We start from the raw sequence: 17862 nt of genomic DNA, 5'->3' as shown, positions 1-17862 counted from the left end.
TCTTGTTGTTAATATTGGGAACATCCCAATACCCTGTCTGATCGACACAGGTTCCATGGTGTCCACTATTACATAGAGCTGATTTTGGTGTGAACCTTGGGGCCAAGATCAGTTGCAGTCTTGTTACTGGCTGCAGCGCTGAGCAGCTAATAGACGTGAAATTTCTAAGTTACATAGAATTGGATATTGAATTGTGTGGCAGTGTAGTGTCTGGTTGTGGGGTACTGGAGTTTAAGAATCCTGAGTCGCGCTGCTGCCACTGCCTCTACTGATATCAGGGAAGCTTTTGCCAAAGAACCACACAGAGACAGTGACTGAATAGCAAAACTCTTCGAAATTTACTGAGATGAACAGGGAATATTTATACAGAAAAAAGGTATAATCTTCATTATTATCTATAGGTAAACAAAAGATATCAGCAGAAACAGACGTGGTGGTTGATGTGTTCACTGGCAGTTTTGTGAGTTTACTATGAAAAGGCCTGCCTCCTGTTGGTCCAGCGGCAGAATCGCACGCTCTCATTGATTGCGCCTGTCGATTCACGGCAGGGCACCACCCCAGCTGCTGAAGAGTTAACTCTCAGTGCCAGTCCCAAGCCTGGTTAAAAAATGGGAGGGTTGCGACAGGAAGGGCATCTGGCGTAAAACCTGTGCCAAATCACACGGGTCGATTGATCCACTACAAACAGCGGACCCTGCAAGTGTGCGGGACAAATGCTAAGAAAAAAAAAAAACTACAAAAAGGCCTATCTAAGGTATGGAAGACAGAACTGTCACTGAGTGTCTGTGTTCAGCACATGTTCTCAAAACAGAAAGAATATCTAGGACAAAACAAAGGATATCACGGTAATAAGATGAGGTCATAAACAAATGGTGACATACACTCAGCCAAGGGCCAGAGTCAGAGGACAGAGTGTGCCGAGATATACTCAGAATATATCACACGGCATTCAAAAATTTCTCGGGTATTCCAAGACAGCCAGCAAGTCATGCATGGTTTGCACTGTAGAGGTAATGTGAAGGTATGGGGTCGTGTGTTGTGTTGTGTTCCAGACGGCACATTAAAAGTTGTAACTGCCACTTGTTCATCTTTGTTCATGAGCAAAACAGTCTTGTTTGAGCCCTTAGAGACTGGGTTGCCAGTGGGCCTGTTGGCCACCCCTTCTCGGTTGCAGGTAACTGGGGCTACTGTTTTGGTGCCGGTAGGCAATGTTGGTACCATTGATGAAGTCCTCTATCCCACTATGGTTATAGATAAATTGCAGGAAGTGTATTTGGTGGATCTTCCTGTTGGCATGACTGAAGTTACATCAGTGAACACTCAAATATTTTCTTGTGAAGTCTCTGCTACTGTCACAAATACCAGATGGGAACAAACTGGGAGTTTAAACCCCGTGAGAGGTATGTTTATTAAGAACAACGAAAAATGGGTGGAAAGAGGAAAGTGATGAATACTCAGCCCAGCACACAACAGCAATCGGAGAATGGAGGCTGAAGGAACCAGGAGAAGTCCACGTTGGGGATGGAGGTAAGTGGAGCTGGAGAAGGGAATACTGAAGACAATTAGTGAAATAGCAATAGCAAAAAACTTTAGACTTATGTTAGAGCGAGGGGTAGCGAGTTGGCGTCTGACCAAACAAAGAAAGAGTGAAAACATGAAGTTTAAATAGGGGAGTGAGTGTGCTCTGAAATCAAGGTGCAGGTGAATTCAATCAAAACTCAGGTGAGTGAGTGTGCTGGCGAGGAGTGGAGTCCGTCGTGCCTGTGACAGCTACATCAGTGGTGGAGCAAATTGAAGCAGTTGATTTAGGAGGGCTATCAGACAGAGATCAGAAGCAGGTTAGCGTTCTCCTCCGAGAGTCCAAAAGTGTGTTCTCAACCAATGAAGGGGACAAGGGTTGTACTAACCTTGTAGCATTCCCAGCTGAACAGATGCACTTTACTCTCAGAAACTGATGTTTATAAATGATTTACTTTCCAAAGAAAAGACTGTAAGAGCTGAATATGAACAAACAAACAGTCATTAGACATCTGCCTGAAAATTATAAATAACAAACCTATAAAATAATGGATACACAGTTGCTATCTAATTGGTCCACACAATAAACAGAGTGACAATAAATCACATTTTAAGTATATAGAATAAGTTAATAACCTTGTCTTACTGTACTGTAATAAGCCTGAATAATATGAATTATTAACACTGATAGTAACAGTATTTAATACAGATAAATCACTGAACAAAAAATGAGTGCTGCCTGTATGACCTATACAATTTTATAAATCACAACAGTCTCTCTTTAGAGTGCAATGACAACTAAATGAAACACCTGAGTTAACTATGAATTAATTTTGGTACAACTGATGATATCAAATTAGAGAGAAAAACATAAAACATGTAAAATGACTCTCTGAATAACATTAGCAAATTAAATGGTCATCACTGATATTCAAAACTTGCATATATGCTAACGACTCACTAAAAGTTAGTTAACAACTTCAGAGGAGATCACTATAATAAACACTTCATTGAGTGATTCAAACATTGAGTCTTTCAATGTTTACCATACAGCATGAAATTAAAATGGTACCTTGTGCCCTTCATCAGCCAGGAGCTAAAGGATCTGGAAAAACCCTTTAAATGTATATTATTAATGTATAATGTACCCAAAAGTTCATCTTTCTTCTCCAGTAACGTTAATCAGAATGACACTTCACAAACAAAAAAGTGCCAACATACACACACAGCGCTGCTGCACTTCCTTTTCCAGATTTCAAAATAAAAGTGTGTGTGGAGAGAAACGTAACCTCTTGTAGGACAAATAAGAACACAATGTCCACATTAAGTATTCTGCGAAAATCATTGGTCAACCAAAACATAAACAAATAAATAGTTCTTTAGTAACATTTGGCTTAATTTAATAATAAAATCCTTTCTTGAGTATTTCATAGCAACACCACCCTCTATGGCTGGAAGTAAATGTGATGACCCATTTCAGTGATTGGGGAATTTAATGCTCATTTACAAGCCTTCTTTCCCATGAATTCCACTTACTTAATGATGTTCCATTTTAACAACACTATAAACGACTTGATTATGAGCTAGTAAAGACTTATATTAGTCAGTAACTTGATGTGCAAGTTATTTGGGAGAGATCATGGATCTCTGGATCATGGGTCATGGATGGCTCACTGATACACGTGGCGAGCGAAGGCTGGCAAGTGTGGTCTGATCCAACAGACGAGCTATTGTTGCTCAAATTGCTGAAGAAGTTAATGCTGGTTCTGATAGAAAGGTGTCAGAATACACAGTGCATGATGGGTCAGGGCTGTTTTGGCAGCAAAACAACACAATATTAGGCAGGTGGTCATAATGTTATGCCTGATTGGTACAACAACATCTGCAGAGACTGAAGATGGTGTTGGGTTATCTACAAGATGCAGGCCTCAAAGTAAAATTAAGGAAATGTGCATTTTTTTGAGAGGAGGTATGGTATTTGGGCTATATAATTTCATCCCAGGGCATAGCAATGGACCCAAGTAAGGTTGAAGCTGTGGCTCAGTGGCCCCGTCCTAGGATGGTGTCGGAGTTGTGAACCTTTCTGCATTTTGTGGAAGGGTTTGCTAAGTTGTAGCAAAGTTGTAGCAGAACTAATCAGGGGCAAGTCTGGTGAATGTAGTCAGGAGTTGACAACAGTATGGACAGAGCAATGTGAGCAATTCAGACTCTAAAACATAAGCTTACCCCTGCACCTGCCCTAGTATATGTAGACAACGCAACTATTTATACTGGAAGATGATGCCAGCCATGCAAGGCTTGGAGCAGCTCTTGCACAGGAGGTTTATGGGAAGGTCAGACCTATTGCTTATGCTAGCCATAGTCTTTAGCCAGCTGAACACAATAAGGCTAGATATAGTTTCATGCGTTTTTGGTGCTTAAGTGGGCAATTGCCGAAAAATTCTGTGAAAAATTCTGTGTGATTCTTGTTAGCACAAAAGTGTATTGTATGCACAAATAACAATCCATTGAGTCATTTGCCCACAGAGCCAAGCTTGGGGATTCTTTGATTCCTGCTTCTTTGATTTCATGGTTCAGTATCAGCCAGGTAAAAGTAACCAAAATGCAGACGCATTGTCATGGATATATTCTAGTGAGAAGAGTAGTTCCTCAGGAATGGTAGTTCCTGAGTTGTTGAGGCAAGCAGTGGCTATAGAACCAGGTATCTACAGTAAGGGCTATGCAGGCTTGGCCAAGTTGTTCTGTGCCTGAACTTATTGTATTGCGGAAGTGGGACCCAGACTCAGGGGAAGCCTTTCTGGCAGCGCCACAAGAGCGGCGAACTCTAAGTTGGTGACTATGTTTCTCAGGAAATGTCATTGGTTGGTGCAGCAAGAGTATATTGTATCATAGGGTTTTCTGTCCTGATGGTGGTGAAGTGGTGCTTCAGTTGGTGCTGCCGGTGACTTTACAGTCTGAGGTATTTACACAATTACATCAACACTGTGGACACCAAAGCACTGAACGTACCCTTGAGTTGGTACGTCAGCAGTGCTACTGGCGGGGTATGTCAGCTGATGTTGCCCAATGGATTCAAGTGTGTGAGCAGGGTCAGTAATACAAAGATGTGGCACCAATCGCCCATAGTTATATGGGGCATTTGTTGGCCTCTCACCCAAATGAGGTAGTGGTCATTGATTTCACAGTGTTGGAACCATCCCATTCTATGCAGGAGAAAGCGTTAGTAATGACAGATGTATTTAGCAAATTCGCAGTGGCACTTGGGACCAGTGGGCTGAGACTGTGGCCTGTGTTTTGGTGGAAGAGTGTTTTTATAAGTTTGGGGTCTATGGGAGGATTCATTCCGACCAGGGCTGTAACTTTGAGTGTAACTGGATTCAGAAGTTGTGTAGCCTCTATCAGGTGGATCATTCCTGAAGCATTCCTTACCATCTGGCTGTTAATGGCTAGTGTGAGAGGTTCAATCAGACCCTGCACAATTTGCTCTGAACCTTGCCCACTGGAAGAAAGAGGGACTGGGGGTCTTGCCTAATGCAGATGTTGTTTTGTTATAACATGACTCCACTTCAGGCCACTGGTGAATCTCCTTTATTTTTAATGTTTGGGGAAGAACCAAGGCTGCCCATAGACTTCCTGCTGGGTTGAGTCCAAGAGCTTTTGGCAGGTACAGTCCACCAATAAATGGCCGAGCATCAGGCACGGTTACAGGTTGCCATAGAGGGTGCTCAAGGACGGCTGCCGGTGGCAGCAATCTGCCGATCAGCGGGTGAGGGAATTGCCATTAAGAGAGGGTCAGTTGGTCTACCTGCAAGACTATAGGGTTTGGGGTCACCACAAGATCCATGATCTGTGGAGTCCTACTGTGTACCTGGTGGATAAAGCTCCCCATAATGGTGGTTCTCCCCATAATATGTATACAGTGGCCCCAAATGAGCAACCTGGCTAAGGTTCATCAGGTACATCATACAGCCTTGAAGGAGCCCCTACCTAGAATTGAATAATTTTCGTAGCACCATGTGGACTGAGGAGCCTGGCAGGACACTTGTAATCTTTAGGGGACATCCTTGTGTGGGTTAAATTGCCAGTTAACAGTTATGTCATAATTTTTAATAAGGGTTTGTTTTAAATAGCTTAATTAGCAACTTTTAATTTGTTGGTGTGTTTGTATCTACCCAGCTAATGGTTGGCTAAGCGATGTTGCAGCAGGTTTCGGGCTTTTGGTCTTCGATTGACAGGCTGGGCGATTTGCATTTACGTCCACTTGTGGTAAACTACTAGGACACCAGACTGCATAAAAGAGACTTATCTTCTCTTCATAACCGGTCATCAGAACAACATGAGACTGGTGTGCTTGTACAACTGAACCGGCCGTTGGCAGCATTTAGTGGATTCACCACTGAATCTGCGCATTGAGTCCTTTATAATCCTTCATTTTAAATGGTTGAGGGTAACATTAAATTGAAGCCTTGGCATGTTGGTGTGTTCAGCCAGCACATAAGGTGTCACCATCTTGTTTTGTCATTTGAATTTCTGTTTTGTCTTTAATCTTTATTCTTTTTTTGTTTTATCTTTTATCTTTTTTTTTTCAAGCAGTTGTGTATGTGTTTTTGTTTGTTTTATTTTCTGATGAGTGAACTCAATTCAGTTTGTTACTGGTTTATTTTTATTTTTTTTGTTTTTTTGTTAATGGCACACGTTGTGCTGATATTTGTAAACATTTTGTTGGGGCAGACAGCTATAGCAAGAGTGTATGCCTTTCTGTGTGTTGGTGGTGGTGTATCTGACAGCTGCAGTGCTCACAGTGGTGTTGTGTATGTGTTGTGCTGTTGGGGTGCACATGAGTTTGGTGTCCTCTGGCTTAGGCAGGCCAGCACCCAATTCTGGAGACTATAATTGTGATTATCTATTTGCTTCATTTGAAATTATTTTATTTGCTATTTGAAATAGCAAGTCCATTGTGTAGTTATCTCTGGTCTTACACCTGACTCATAAATAAGCCTGTGTGTCCTGTAAACTTAAGTTAAGGGTGAGTTCCCAGTAACAGGCCCCTGGGTTGGAGTAGTTGGTTACTTTAGTTAGCAGCCCAAGTAGTTATTACCTCCATGTTTAGGCCAATAATAAGGTGAGGGATTAGGGCTGTTGGGTTATTTAAGCCAAGTCTATATGCACACTGCCACAGAGTGATAGAGCAAATGCACATAAATTTTGAGAACACTTTGTGCTTTTGTCTGAGAATGTAATCAACTCTTGCCCTGTGCAGGGAATTAGAAGGCGACATGGAAATAAAAAGTTTATGTATTACTCCAGACTTTGTTCTCAATTGTTTCAGTTTTTCCAGAAGACCATCCTGCTGTTTTCAGTGCCTCAGCAATTGGTGACCTGAACTGGGATATTGGTTCACTGAGTTCGGTATATGACAGACAATTCAATCAATTTGTCCATGTATTGTGAATGTTTTGGTTATACTGTCACGGGAGCCATGGCTCTACTGTTATCTGTGTTGTGTTTGCTAGAAATAGTAGCTGGCTAGTCCTTATGCAGTACACATTGAGCACTTGGGTTGGTGGATGGTGTAATTTATTCACACTCTGCACAGGGTTCAGTGAGACAAAACAAACCTTAAAATTGTCCACCAGACTACTCTTTAGTTAGTAAATTTTACTGAAAATAGTACCAGTAATTAGAATAATAAAGGAAAAAATGATGAAACAGTAAAATAATAAAACTGATCAAAATAAATAATACAAAGGAGATACAGTATGATACATGACTAAGTGTGTCTAAGTAAACAAGCTTAATTTTCAGTTCATATCTAACTCCCACAGATCTTTTCTCAGACAAGTCACAAACACTTTGTTGGTCACCAGTACATCATCAGACAGTTCATGCTGAAAGAGGAGGTCAACTGGAAAATGAGGGTAAGCAGCTGTAGCATCTTAGGCCACTTTGCTTTCTACTTAGGAGGCAATGTACTAATAACTGTGCCAAGGGTTCGGTTGAATCTTTCAGCAGTGCCATTTCACATGGGGTGGTATGGTGTTGTGTGTGACTTTTCAACACCCGCTAGGGTCAAGCCATAAATCAGGAAGAAGAGAAGAAGTCTTTGAGCTACCTGCTTGGCAGACTGATTCTTACATGGGCTTTTTTGGAAAAGTGATTGGTTATGAACAGTACATCCACAGACTTCCCATGATTGACTTCTGCAGGACAAAGGTCAATGCAGACCAGCTCCATCAGCTGTATCCAAAGGAGCACATGCATAGAGTTTTGGTGTCTTAACATACAGTGTTGACAATTCTTGACATGGTCATCAATGTCTCTCTTCATTCCAACACAAAAGAATATTTGCCTTGCCAGAGACAGTGACCGGGCCCTCCCTTGATGACCTGCTGCACCATGTAACCTATTGGGGACTTGTGCTTTTAGAGAATTAGGCACTATGATAAAGTCATCTGTTCATGTTGAGGTCTCTTCTCACCTTGCATAGCACACCATTGTGAATAACCAGCTTGTTCCAGAATTTCAGGAGCTGACATATATTGGAAAACTCACCTGTTCATTTACATTTAGATATTAGTCGATTTCTATCAAGGTAGTACAGGACTCTGCTAATGGTACTTGTCCCTTCTGGTATAGAAGGCTACTGTGCAGAATGGGGGAGTCAACATTCTGCAGTTGAGGGACAGCTGGGCTTGTTCCAATGACTTCACTCACACCGCCAATCAAGTGTGCATCCAACACAGCTGAAATCTCTTGCGCTCAGACTGAACCAGTGGTTGAAGCTTCATCACACATGTGTTACTTTTAGTGGATCTCAGTACCACCTGGTGGTTGTTGGTGTACTTGAAGGTGTTTTGTACTGTCATCAGCAAGTGCTTTAGCTCTTCATCTGTATCTATTCCATCTGGTAAGGTAGGATTCTGACTTTTTCATACTATTTGTTTAACTTGGTTGGTTCTAGAGTTATTTGAACTGTTATATTATATAGCTTGTTCATCCTTTAGTGTTGGTCTATGCTTCTTAGTTGTCTCAGGTGATTAATCAAGAGTAGTTTCAGTCTCTGTTAAGGTGTGAATTGTGGGCAGGGCTTACCAATTTATATTGAAGGCTCTCCAGCCCGGTCAAGACCTGTTAATAGTAAGTGTCTACTATCATACTTTTCTTGTCCTGTTACATTTTTAACTCATACCTAACCTCACTTGGGGTCACATACTCAACCTCATGACCAAACCACAGACATGTGCCTCAAACCCATCTCTGTTCTTACCTCTTGCAGACACAGGCATTATTACCCACAAAGCAAAGGTCATGTGTCATCTCATCTACCCTCCCCTGTTGTCTCAGTCTCAAACAGCAGTGGTAGGTGGGCTCTGGAACTGCCAGTCTGCTGTAAGGAAGGCTGATTTCATCTCAGCTTTAGCTTCCCACTATTCCTTTGATTTTCTGGCACTAACCGAGACCTGGATATCCCCACAGAACACTAATACACCGACTCCTCTATCCTCTGCCTATGCTTTCTCTCACTCACCACAAGAATCAGGCAGTGGTGGTGGCACAGGTCTGCTGTTGTCCTGGAGATGGTGTTTCACACCTCTCCCCTTGTCTCATCTAACCATCTCTTCTTTTGCATTCCATGCAGTTTCAGTTACATCTCCACTCAACCTCTCCTCAGCATCTTCACTTCTGACGGCACCCCTCTGACAGTTCTTGGAGATTTCAACCTTATATCCGACAAGCTTCAGTCTTCTGGCCTTCTGAATCTTCTGAATTCATTCTCCTTGTCATTCAACAGCTGCCCTCCAACACACAAGGGAGGAAACATCCTAGACTTGGTCTTCACCTGCCCTTCCCCAGCTACAGACATGACTGCTACCCCAGTTCACATCTCAGATCATCACTTGGTATCCTTCACTATCATTCTCCCTGTCCTAGCCAAACATAACTCCCAGCATCCCTCTCATCCGCCGGAACCGTCACTCTATCTATCCTTCCTCTGTAGCTTCCTGCACTCTTTCATCTCTTCTTGACTATGACTCCTTTTCCTCCATACCCCTAGACTCAGCTACAGACACTATTCTCTCACTATTCTTTCATCAACCATGGACCTTCTCTGCCCTTTATCCACTAAACACAGGAAGACTTCTTGTCCTGCTCCTTGGCTGTCAGATGTGCTTCGCAACAATCAGAGAGAACTACGAACAGCAGAGAGGAATTTGGAAGAAATCTCGACTGGATGCAGATCTCACCTTTTATTGTATGCTTCTGTCCAGATTCTTTTCGGACATGACTTCTGCCAAGACTTCTTGAAAGGAATAGCTTGAGGCTTCTGCACAAGATCCCCGAAAGCTAAACAACATCTTCTCTGCACTACTTAACTCTCCAACTCCACCTGCTCCATCCTCCCTGACCGCTGAAGATTTTGCCACTTTTTACACAAAGAAGATTGAGAAGATCTGCCAGAACTTCACATCCTTCACTGAAGCATCTCTCAACCATAGCAGCAGAAGAGGTTTTGCAAATCATCCACTCCTGCAATCCTACCACCTGCCCACTGGATCCAATCCCCTCCACTATGCTCCAGAATCTCACCTGACCTCTGGCCCTTCATCACCACAGTCATCAATGGATCCATAACATCAGGACAGGCACCAACTGCCTTTAAGCAAGCAAGGGTTATCCCCATACTGAAGAAACCTGGATTGTATCCCTCTGACATCAGTAACTACAGACCAGTATTACTTCTCTACTTTTCTTTCAAAAATTCTCAAACGAGGGGACTTCCGGTTACGCTGTGAGATGGAGTAGTCGCCCTGACCCAAGCTCCCAGACTTTTTAGTTTCCACATGGTCATTGAACAGCTTTAAAGGCAATACCCCACAGGTTTATGGTTACAGTGTACTAGTCCACCTTTTTATTTTGGAAAGAAAATGTCTAAAAAAACAAGGAAGGAGGAACAGGAATGGGAAGACTCGTTGGCTAACACCATCGCAACCTTGCTGGCCCCAATGTTTGAGGAGCATAGAACAGCAATCCTAGTGGAGATTAGAACCTCATATTCAAGGCTCGAAGCCAAGATTCACAGTTTCCCAGGTACCATTACAGACCACCAGCAACGTATCTCAAAACTGGAACTGTTTGCAAACTCAGTCAACTTGGGTTGGCAGGCTGCCGAGGTGAAACTAATCGCAATGACCGCAGAGGATGCTAAGCTAAAAGCTAAGCTAATCGACCTCGAAGGCAGAAGCCGACGTAATAATATACGGGTAATAGGCATTCCTGAAAACATCAAAGGCCCTCAACCGACAGTGTTTATCTCCCAAATGTTATTCAAAGTGCTTGGTGACAGCGTTTTGACTTTGCCACCAGAGCTAGACCATGCTCATCGTGCACTAGCTGCTAAACCGGGGCCTTCTGAGAAACCCAGACCCGTGGTGATATGCTTCCTCCGCTTGCAAATCCGAGAACTGGTGTTGCACGAGGCCTGGAAGTTGTGGGGTAAAATGAAGTACAAAGACTCCCCAATTCCTTTTTGAGGACTACTGCCCCGAGATTTCGGAGCAACATGCTCAGATGTTATGAAAGAACTGTATAGCCTCGGTCTGAAACCCTCCCTGCGCTACCTGGCTAAGCTATCCATTGTAACGAAGGACGGCTCCAGGAAACATCTGTCCTCTGTGGGGGATGCTAAAAACCTTATAGTTGTTAAACCTTCCACTGTTATATAACCTTATATAACAGTGGAAACTGATCACTGTTAATCTTGCCACTGTATAACTTATGCCTTGACAGCCACTAACTGTTGACTAGAGTAAGACTGGTTTTTGTAGCTGCGCTGGGTAGCGCAGCCCCTTTTAATTCCAAGTTATCTGCTTGTTCCTGGTTCTACAGCACTTTGTGTGTTTTACTATAATCTGCTGGGTTAATTGCTTTAGATATCCTTATGACCAATTCGTTTAGCAATTACTCTTTCGGGACATGGAATTATTAGAAACTCAGAAAGTTCTATCAGTGCTTATAAGCACCATTGTGCATCAGTCACTTAATGTTTGTTATTGTTTATGGGAAGTTCAGGCCTGTTTCTATGTGTGTGTGTATATGTATATATAGGTTCTGCATGTGTATGTGCCCCCGCCCTTTTTTTCTCCCCCTCCTTCCCACCCAGGTGCCTTATCTCCTCCCCTCCAACTCACTAAATATATTAAGGTATGTCTAGTACAAACCGTGCAGTTAGGGTAATTTCATGGAACGTTAAGGGGTTGGGCAACACCACCAAAAGGGGAAGGATTATGGCCCACTTTCAACATCTTAAGGGAGATATATACTTCATTCAAGAAACTCATCTTTGTAATAGAGAGATACCACAGCTTAAGACAGGCTGGGTTGGACAGATTTTCCACTCCAAATTTAACAGTAAAGCTAGAGGTGCTGCCATTTTAATTAATAAAAATCTCCTCTTTATAGTAAACAAGTGCAGCTCTGATCTGGACAAATGATATGTAATGGTTTCTGGGACACTTAAAAACATTCCCATTTTACTGATCTGTGTTTATAGCCCCAATTGGGATAATTCCCTATTTGTGACCAAGCTATTCACATCTTTTCCAAATTTAGAGAAACATTTCATAATTATGGGAGGTGACTTTAATTTTGTTCAGGACCTGCTTTTGGATAGGTCATCTAACAAGCCAGTCCCCTTGTCCAACTCAGCTAGGACCTTATACACTATGGCCCACCAATGCGGCCTCACAGACCCATGGAGGCACAGGTTTCCAACCAAAAACAACCAAAGCTTATTCCTTCTCTCACGTTCACCATACTTACTCTTGCATAGATTTCTTCCACATTGATTTGAGACTGCTTTCCAAAGTTCTCACTCTGGACTACCACAACATTGCAATATCAGACTACACCCCAACCTCGCTTGATCTAAATTTAGTTATGTGGCCCAGCCCCTTAAAATTATGGAAGTTTCCTTTTGGCGGAAGACAACTACAAGCAGTTTTTGCACTCCCAAATTGCGTTATTTTTTTAACTGAACGATCTGCCTGAGATGAGTAGGGGAACTGTTTGGGAGGCATTGAAAGCCTTTATCAGGGGTCAACTCATCTCCTTTATCTCTCACATAAAGAAATCTGAAACCTCACACATTGATAAACTTCTTAAAGACTTAAAAGCTGTTGACGACGGCTATGCTGCTAGTTCGGACCCCTCTCTCTACAAAGAGCATCTCAGATTGCAGACAGAGTTTAACCTTGCCTCTATCAACAAAGTTAAAACATTACTGCTTAAATCCAGAGAGTGCTTTTATGAATCTGGTGATAAAGCTGGGAAACTCCTAGCGCACCAGACCAGAGCTGAAGCATCATCAAGGATTATTCCGGCTATTGTGGGAGATAATTTTGTAAATGAGAATATATGTATAAGGTATGTGTGAAATAATCAGGGGGACAGCAGGAGTGAGTTCTCAGGTAAGGTTTATTCGTTAGGTCGTTTGAGCTTAAGAACAATATAAGGTTTAACACGGCATGTTGGCCTGTCACGGGCCTTGCACACAGGCTGCAAGGGCTTTGAAGAACAAGTAGTTGTATCAATGATGTCAGTCTGGCAGGCTTTCTCTGCGGTACCAGGCTTTCCAAACTTGGACCAATCAATGGCAGAGACGCACCCTAGATTGTTGTGGTCAATCTTCGCTCCATTGGTACCTTGAGCGGTAGTGAGCTCATCATGAAGTAAACGCAGCGCGTGCTGGATGGCAATGGTGGTACCAGGCGAAATATCTAGAGAACATACGTGGAAGACAGCGGATAAATCAGAAAATCCGTGAGGTGTAAAAGTTAATAAAAGAAAGGGGTGTTGGCCCCTGAAGAACTGAGAACTTACCCATGCTGTCTCCTGAAGAAGAATGAGGTATTGGCGAGAGTGAGGCCAAAGACAATCCCACTGGTGGGGGCGGAAACGCCCAATTTTTAATATAATGATTCAGGAAAGTTTAATTATAATGGTATTCGAAAAGTTGTAAATCCAAAGATAATGGTGTAAAAAAAGAATCTAAAAGGTCTAAAAAGAAAGATGGGTGGGATTGTCTAGGCAAAGAACCAGTGACGTGTTGCATTGGGAAGATAAGGGAAAATGTATATAAAGGCTGTAGTTGGAGTTCCCCGGGGAGAGGTTGTTGGGACGTTCATGCGTGAGCATCTCAATTCTTGTATCAGCGCTGATTACAAAATAAAATCTCTTATCTGTATTCATCTAGTCTGCTTGATTGGCTTATTTAGTTTTGAGGCCTTACTAACTATGAGTCTCACTTAGACTGAGCTGTCGGGTCAGTGTGGAGCTGGAGTCAGATTTTAGTAGTGAGTACAGTAGATTTTTATTCCACACTATTAAATCCACCCTGGGAGAGATCCTTACTGATCTGACTGAAATCAATGGGACTTATGCTAACCTCGATGCCTCTGACCACCCTCCATCCCCTGATGACATGCTAGATGCCATCACTTTCCCTCAGATAGAAAGTGATTTGGTGGAGGGTCTGGGTGGGCCTATCGCTACAGCTGAGGTTCAAGAGGCCATTATGTCATTACAGAGTGGTAAGTCACCTGGTCCTGATGGTTTTACAGCTGAATACAAGTACAAGTCCTTTGCTAACCTCCTTGCTCCTAGACTAAGGGACAAGTATAATGAAGCATTTGCCCTTCAGCGCCTCCCAAACACCTTGTCGGAAGCCAATATTTCTCTTATTCTTAAAAAAGAAAAAGATCCCGTTTGTAGCAGCTACAGGCCAATATCGCTTTTAAATGTAGACTTCAAAATTCTTTCCAAAATCCTGGCTTTTCGTCTACAACAGGTTCTCCTATCTATTATTGCACTCGATCAGACCGGCTTTATGTCAGGTCAACAATCTTCACATTACAGCAGACGACTTTTCAACATCATTCATGCACCTGGCTGAAGTTGTGGTATATCTTGATGTGGAGAAGGCATTTGACAGGGTCGAATGGCCTTTTCTTCATGAGGTGATGAACAGGTTTGGGCTGGGCAAGGGCTTTGCACTCTGGGTCAGACTCCTGTACTCTCCACCAAAAGCTTCAGTGCGAACAAACGACATGCTTTCACCTTCCTTTTTCCTACACAGAGGCACCAGACAGGGATGCCCACTGTCCCCACTGTTGTTTATCCTTGTGATAGAACCCCTTGCTCTCTGGCTACGATCAGAGGCAAGCTTCAGAGACATAGCACATCGCAACACGATCCATAAAGTTTCGTTATTTGCAGACGACTTGCTTTTATATGTTTCAGACCCAACTCATTCTCTTCCTGCAATATTTAATATTCTGGACCAATATGGAGCAGCCTCTGGCTATAAGCTTAACTATCAAAAGAGCGAGCTCATGCCCATCAATGCATTAGCCAAGGAACTCCCACACTCTATAGCACCATTTAAGCAGGCAGTATGAATTACCTGGGCATTCATGTCTCCATGTCCCTGTCAGACCTGTTTTGTAATAACTATTTACTGCTAGTTATGAAAACAGAGAAGGACCTTGACCTCTGGAGGGCTTTGCCACTATCTCTGATAGGCCGAATAAACTTAATTAAAATGGTGGTTCTCCCAAAGTTCCTTTACTTGTTTCAACACATTCCCATTCTATTAGCCAAATAATTTTTTGACAGGCTCGACAAGCTGATCTCCAAGTTCCTGTGGGATGGTAAACCAGCTAGAATTCGCAGGTCAATTTTGCAGTCCCATAAGAAGAATGGGGGCCTTGCCCTTCCTAACTTTAGACATTACTATTGGACAGCCAACATCCAAAAACTCCTATGGTGAATGGAAGAGCAGGAGCCTTTGCCTATGTGGGTATGTTTGGAAAGAGACTCATCACCATTTTCTCTCTCCTCTGTACTGTGTTTGCAGCTGCCACTCTCACTCTCACACCTAAGTAGCTGCCCAGTGGTCTCTGTCTCTCTGAAGATCTGCAGTCAGATTAGGAAAAACTTTGGTCTTTCAGGTCCCTCTATTTTAGCTTCAATTAACAGGAACTGCAGTTTTGAACCCTCCAAATCTGCACACTGAGGGTATTTTTTCATCTTTCACACAAATCTCATCCAAATATAACCTTCCGAGTCACCACCTGTTTTGTTTCTTTCAGATCAGAGACTGCGTAAAGAAGCAGTTTCCCCATTTCCCAAATCACCCCCCTGAAAATCTAACAGAAAGTCTACTGACAGTGGGCGCTGCCACTAAGAGATCCATCTCAGTTTTTTATGGTCTTATGTGGCCAGCCTCTTCACAACCTCTCACTGCGGTTAGAGCTGCATGGGAAGACGGTCTTAACATTAAATTTGAAGAAAATGAATGGGAGACAGCACTATCTTTAGTACACTCGTCTTCCATATGTGCCCGTCACAGGCTGATCCAGTGTAAGGTTCTTTATAAAAACCCCTACACCAATGCAAGACTGGCTAGAATATTTCCCTCTGTTAATGAAGCCTATAACAGGTGCAGTTTAACTCCAGCTAATCATGTCCACATGCTCTGGTTGTGCCCTAAATTAACATCATTCTGGACACACATTTTTGACACTCTAAGCAGGGCCTACACATTATTGCCCCATTGCATTTACCACCCTGCTAGCCTGAAATCTAATTTTGCTCCATTGGAAGCTTGTCCATCCCCCATCACATAAACACTGGGTCAAGGAGGTTCTCTCAACTTGAGAACCTTAGATTTTCTCTCAGGAGCTCTGTTGGGAAGTTCCATAAGACATGGGACCTCTTTCTGAAAGTAACTACCTCACTTGACCATCCCCAAGACTTAGAGGAAGGTCAGGGAAGTTTTTTATTTATTTATTTATTTATTTATTTATTTATTTATTTATTTATTTATTTATTTATTTATTTATTTTTATTTATTTATTTATTTATTTATTTATTTATTTTTATTTATTTATTTTTAATATATCTTGCTTCATACAACTATTTTCCTATTCATCATTATTTTAAGTACTAATACTGGATGTGTGTATGTGAATGCTATGAGTGTATGTCTGCATGTCTTTGTTCATTGGGGGATGTCCTGCGACGGGAAGGGTGGGTGGAATACGGGACCTGACATACAACTGTACCTTTATTATACAGTATATGTCTCTTGTTATCTTCACACTGTATGTCTGCTTGTTAACATTGTCTAATAAAAAGAGTTGGAAAAGAAAATCTCAAACAAATTGTTTATAATCAGCTGTCTGACTATCTCTTGCAGAATAACCTCCATGATCCCAACCAGTCTGGCTTCAAAGCAGCACATTCCACAGAGACTGCCCTTTTGGCAGTCACTGAGAAACTACATGCTGCTAGATCAGCCAAGCTGTCATCGGTCCTCATCCTCCTCCACCTTTCTGCAGCATTTGACACAGTTAACCACAAGACTCTCGTCCACCCTCAGGAGTCTTGGAATTTGTGGAACAGCATGGGAATGGTTTGCTTCCTACCTGGATGGTTGCTCATATCAGGTAACATGGAAGGGATTGACATCTGCCCCATGCAGACTTTCTACTGGTGTCCTACAAGGCTCAGTAATTGGTCCTCTCCTTTTCCCCCTTTACACCCACACTCTTGGCAAAGTTATATCATCACATGGCTTTTCATACCGCTGCTATGCCAATGGCACCCAACTTATTTTCTCCATCCCTCCCTCAGATACCACAGCTTCTGCCCAAATCTCAGCATGTCTGGCGGACATTTCATCTTGGATGACAGCTCATCAGCTGAAACTTAATCCCAGCAAAACTGAACTGCTGGTCATACCAGGTGATTCATCCCCAGCCCAGGATTTTGCATTATCTCTAAACAGCTCAATGATCTCCCCTTCAGCCACTGCTCACAGCCTTGGGGTGACCATGGACAATCAACTGTCCTTTTCCTCCCATGTTGCTAATGTGACACGCTCATGTCGGTTTCTTCTGTACAACATTAGAAGGATTCGGCCATTCCTATCCACACAGGCTACTCAAGTGCTTGTTCAGTCGCTGGTTATTTCAAGACTGGACTACTGCAACTCTTTACTGGCAGGTCTTCCTCTGAATGCAATTCCTCCACTGCAAATGATCCAAAATGCAGCTGCACGGCTTGTTTTCAACCTGCCTAAGTTCTCCCACATCACCCCACTGCTGCGTTCCCTCCACTGGCTTCCAGTAGCTGCACACATCAGATTTAAAGCACTGATGCTTGCCTACAAAGCCAAGAATGGACCAGCACCATCTTACCTCAAAGATCTTATTACTCCTCGCACTGCACCTCGCTCCCTCCGATCCACTAGCACTGCCCAACTGGTCCCACCATCTCTCA

At 42.7% G+C, this 17862-nt stretch overlaps 1 protein-coding gene across 6 annotated transcripts in view; it reads right to left on the bottom strand.

Moving 5' to 3' along the window:
• Positions 1-12937: 12937 nt before the first annotated feature.
• LOC131369955 (NACHT, LRR and PYD domains-containing protein 12-like) overlaps positions 12938-17862 on the bottom strand; it is a 69498-nt gene continuing 64573 nt past the window's right edge. For 3 of the 6 annotated variants that reach the window (XM_058416874.1, XM_058416873.1, XM_058416869.1), the window contains one exon: positions 12940-13295. In XM_058416874.1, the coding sequence (XP_058272857.1) occupies positions 13241-13295 (55 nt within the window). In that variant the 3' untranslated portion in view covers positions 12940-13240. Of the gene's footprint in view, positions 13296-17862 lie in introns of all 6 variants that reach the window. The other 3 variants (XM_058416868.1, XM_058416870.1, XM_058416872.1) reach the window with 3 other exon arrangements.

The sequence above is a fragment of the Hemibagrus wyckioides genome, linkage group LG19, assembly GCF_019097595.1.
Source record: "Hemibagrus wyckioides isolate EC202008001 linkage group LG19, SWU_Hwy_1.0, whole genome shotgun sequence".
Taxonomy (NCBI): domain Eukaryota; kingdom Metazoa; phylum Chordata; class Actinopteri; order Siluriformes; family Bagridae; genus Hemibagrus; species Hemibagrus wyckioides.
Note: the sequence above shows the minus strand (reverse complement) of the source record. Positions and strands in the feature narration are given on the sequence as shown.